A 2500-nucleotide genomic window follows, 5' to 3' on the forward strand; every position below is an offset into this window, starting at 1 on the left:
GACCCCATGAAGCCTGGAGGAGGAACGTTGAATGCTGGGGGAGGCATGCCAGGGGGGGCACTAGGGGGCATAAAGCCAGGGGGTGGCATGCGTGGGGGTAGTCCTGGCCCAGGGGGAGGCATTCTGAATCCCATGGGAGGTCCACCGTAGCCCGGAGGAGCACTACCACCTGGTGGCCCTCCTCCGCTCTGAAAAAAGAAGAAGTTTTTTAAAGTGTGAGTTAATGAAATAATGGTAAACAACAAGAAAAAAGAAGTTAGGTAGGAAATTTCAAAGTCAATGGGTGATGTCAATTTCACCAACCTTGACTTAGCTGATGATATTGCCATCCTATCTGAATCTCTAGAGACTCTAATAGAGGCTCTAGATGCATTCACCTGTGAGGTAAAGCCCTTGAGTCTAGAAGTCTCTTCTCTTGGACCAAGACCAAGATCCAGGGGCCGGATTCACTAACGCACTTACAATGATAAATACGCTGGTAACTACAATTATGATGGTAAAAAGACCGCATCGGTATTCATGAACAACTTACCATGATAGAATACAATGCTAAATTTAGTATGTCCACTGGCAACTACAGCGATGACTCCCTCATCTCGCTTTATCTCAGCAAAAAATCAACATTTAAGGCGACACTTTAGTTTGCATGTACACTTATTATGATCAGAGTGATGGCAACTGTTCATTTTCATATGAATATGACAAAAATCAATAAAATTCACAGGAAAAATGTTCATGCAGCTTCGTCATGCCTACAATAACTGAAAATTGACAAATTCAAACATTTTGTGTGTTTGCATTAATTTAGATACAATTATTCATAAACTTAGGGTTTGATTGGCATTTCTTTTTGGAAAACGTTGATACAAATAACACCATCATTGCGTGGAGCCATTGTTTCTTTTCTTTCGACTGCAATCTAAAAAAAAAAAAAGAAAAAAATGTTTTTGAAAACCATTACGTTATATATGATCCATAAGATCATGCAATAGAATATGCTTTCTAGGAAATTAATTTATATAGAAATAATTTAACACAGAAGAAATCTTTATCATTTCTTGAAACAGAAAAGTCTCGCTGTTGGATCAGGTTTTGTTTACATGTTACGGGATTGGTCAAAGGAGCCTAAAAAATTATGTAAGGCGCTCGCTGATTGGCGGAATCGATTTACCAGAGTTACCATCAAATTACGGTGATAAAATCTATTTACCCTTACCAGGCGACTTATCATCGCTTGATGAATCCCACTTTGCCATGACTGGTAAACGCTCTGGTAGGTGACAGCTGGTAAATGCCTTACCATCGTATGTTAGTGAATCCAGCCCCAGGATTTTAATTTTTTTTTTTTTTTTTTCAAATACCACTTAATCATTCAAAGGGGCTAAATGCCACATACTTGCAGCCAACATACTGAAATCACTCAGAGCTTTAAATAAGTTAGCAGTGTAATCCATTATCCTAGGCTGACCGACCAAAAAAGTCAACAGATGGATCAGACTGGTGGCATGAACTTGCTAGACAGGAGTATTTGGAAATACTTGTGCTGAAGGACCTAGTGATGTGTTATCAAGGCCTTGCTGTATAGAAGGGAAACTTGGACTCTTTTCTGTGTCTTGGAATTGCATCTTGACACCTTCTATAACAGGTCTTTATGCTGGATCAAAGGGCATATTTGGCAGGATTATATGTCCAACTAATGATTTCATTGTGAGGCCGGCACAGGACTACTTACTTACACAACCCTGGGCCTCCAACTCAAACTATAAGTACACTTGGCTTGACTCCCTGAGAACAATCCCATCCACCAGGCTGTTGTCACCATGACAACCCTGTGGGATGACCAAGGCAGTTGTGGCTTGGGCAAATAGATCAAACTTATTGTGAGGAAGTAGGGATGGGCTGTGCCTCTGCCTGGTGGCTTACTAGGAGGGATCCTAATGGCTGGAAGATGAAAGTCGAGGCGACAATGTGCTCTTATAAAGAAATCATAATCAACATTGAACACGCAAAAGAGGTTTCAAAGGGGTTAGCCCATAAGCCATAATAATACATGAGCCCATTTATAATTCATCTACTTATTTAAAAAAAAGAAATACATTAAAAAACCTGAAAACTGAAGGTCTTTTTCTATGAGATCTTCATGTTGGACTACCTTTCATTTGTTGTGTATATATTTAACCCATTATTGCTACAAGTGAATGTATATAAGCACTGTCCACTATGTTTGGTCTATTAGTATTTGTTTAGAAATAGATGGTTCCATAAATAATTAGTCACCAAGGAGTCAATTAGTAGCTTGTTAACCCCATTCCTTTATTTTTTACAGAACATTTCTATGTTTGATACAATTACTACTATTGCTAACATTATTATAACAATAATAATAACAACAACAAAAATAGCTTTTTCTGGTAGTTTTCGTTCTGTTTTGTACAGTTTCGCTACTTATTTCCATCGGAAACCTTTCGTTGTTGAGTTACACCCCTCCCTCCCTTACGGA

At 38.9% G+C, this 2500-nt stretch overlaps 1 protein-coding gene across 4 annotated transcripts in view; it reads right to left on the reverse strand.

Moving 5' to 3' along the window:
- Prp40 (pre-mRNA processing factor 40) overlaps positions 1-2500 on the reverse strand; it is a 19227-nt gene that overhangs the window by 15778 nt on the left and 949 nt on the right. For all 4 annotated transcript variants that reach the window (XM_086551667.1, XM_043008118.2, XM_043008117.2 and 1 more), the window contains exon 2: positions 1-188. This exon is cut by the window's left edge and continues 20 nt beyond it. In XM_086551667.1, the coding sequence (XP_086407793.1) occupies positions 1-188 (188 nt within the window). The remainder of the gene's footprint in view (positions 189-2500) is intronic.

This window comes from Penaeus japonicus, unplaced genomic scaffold, assembly GCF_977035675.1.
Source record: "Penaeus japonicus unplaced genomic scaffold, GWHDUDI00000001_assembly GWHDUDI00000025, whole genome shotgun sequence".
Lineage (NCBI taxonomy): Eukaryota > Metazoa > Arthropoda > Malacostraca > Decapoda > Penaeidae > Penaeus > Penaeus japonicus.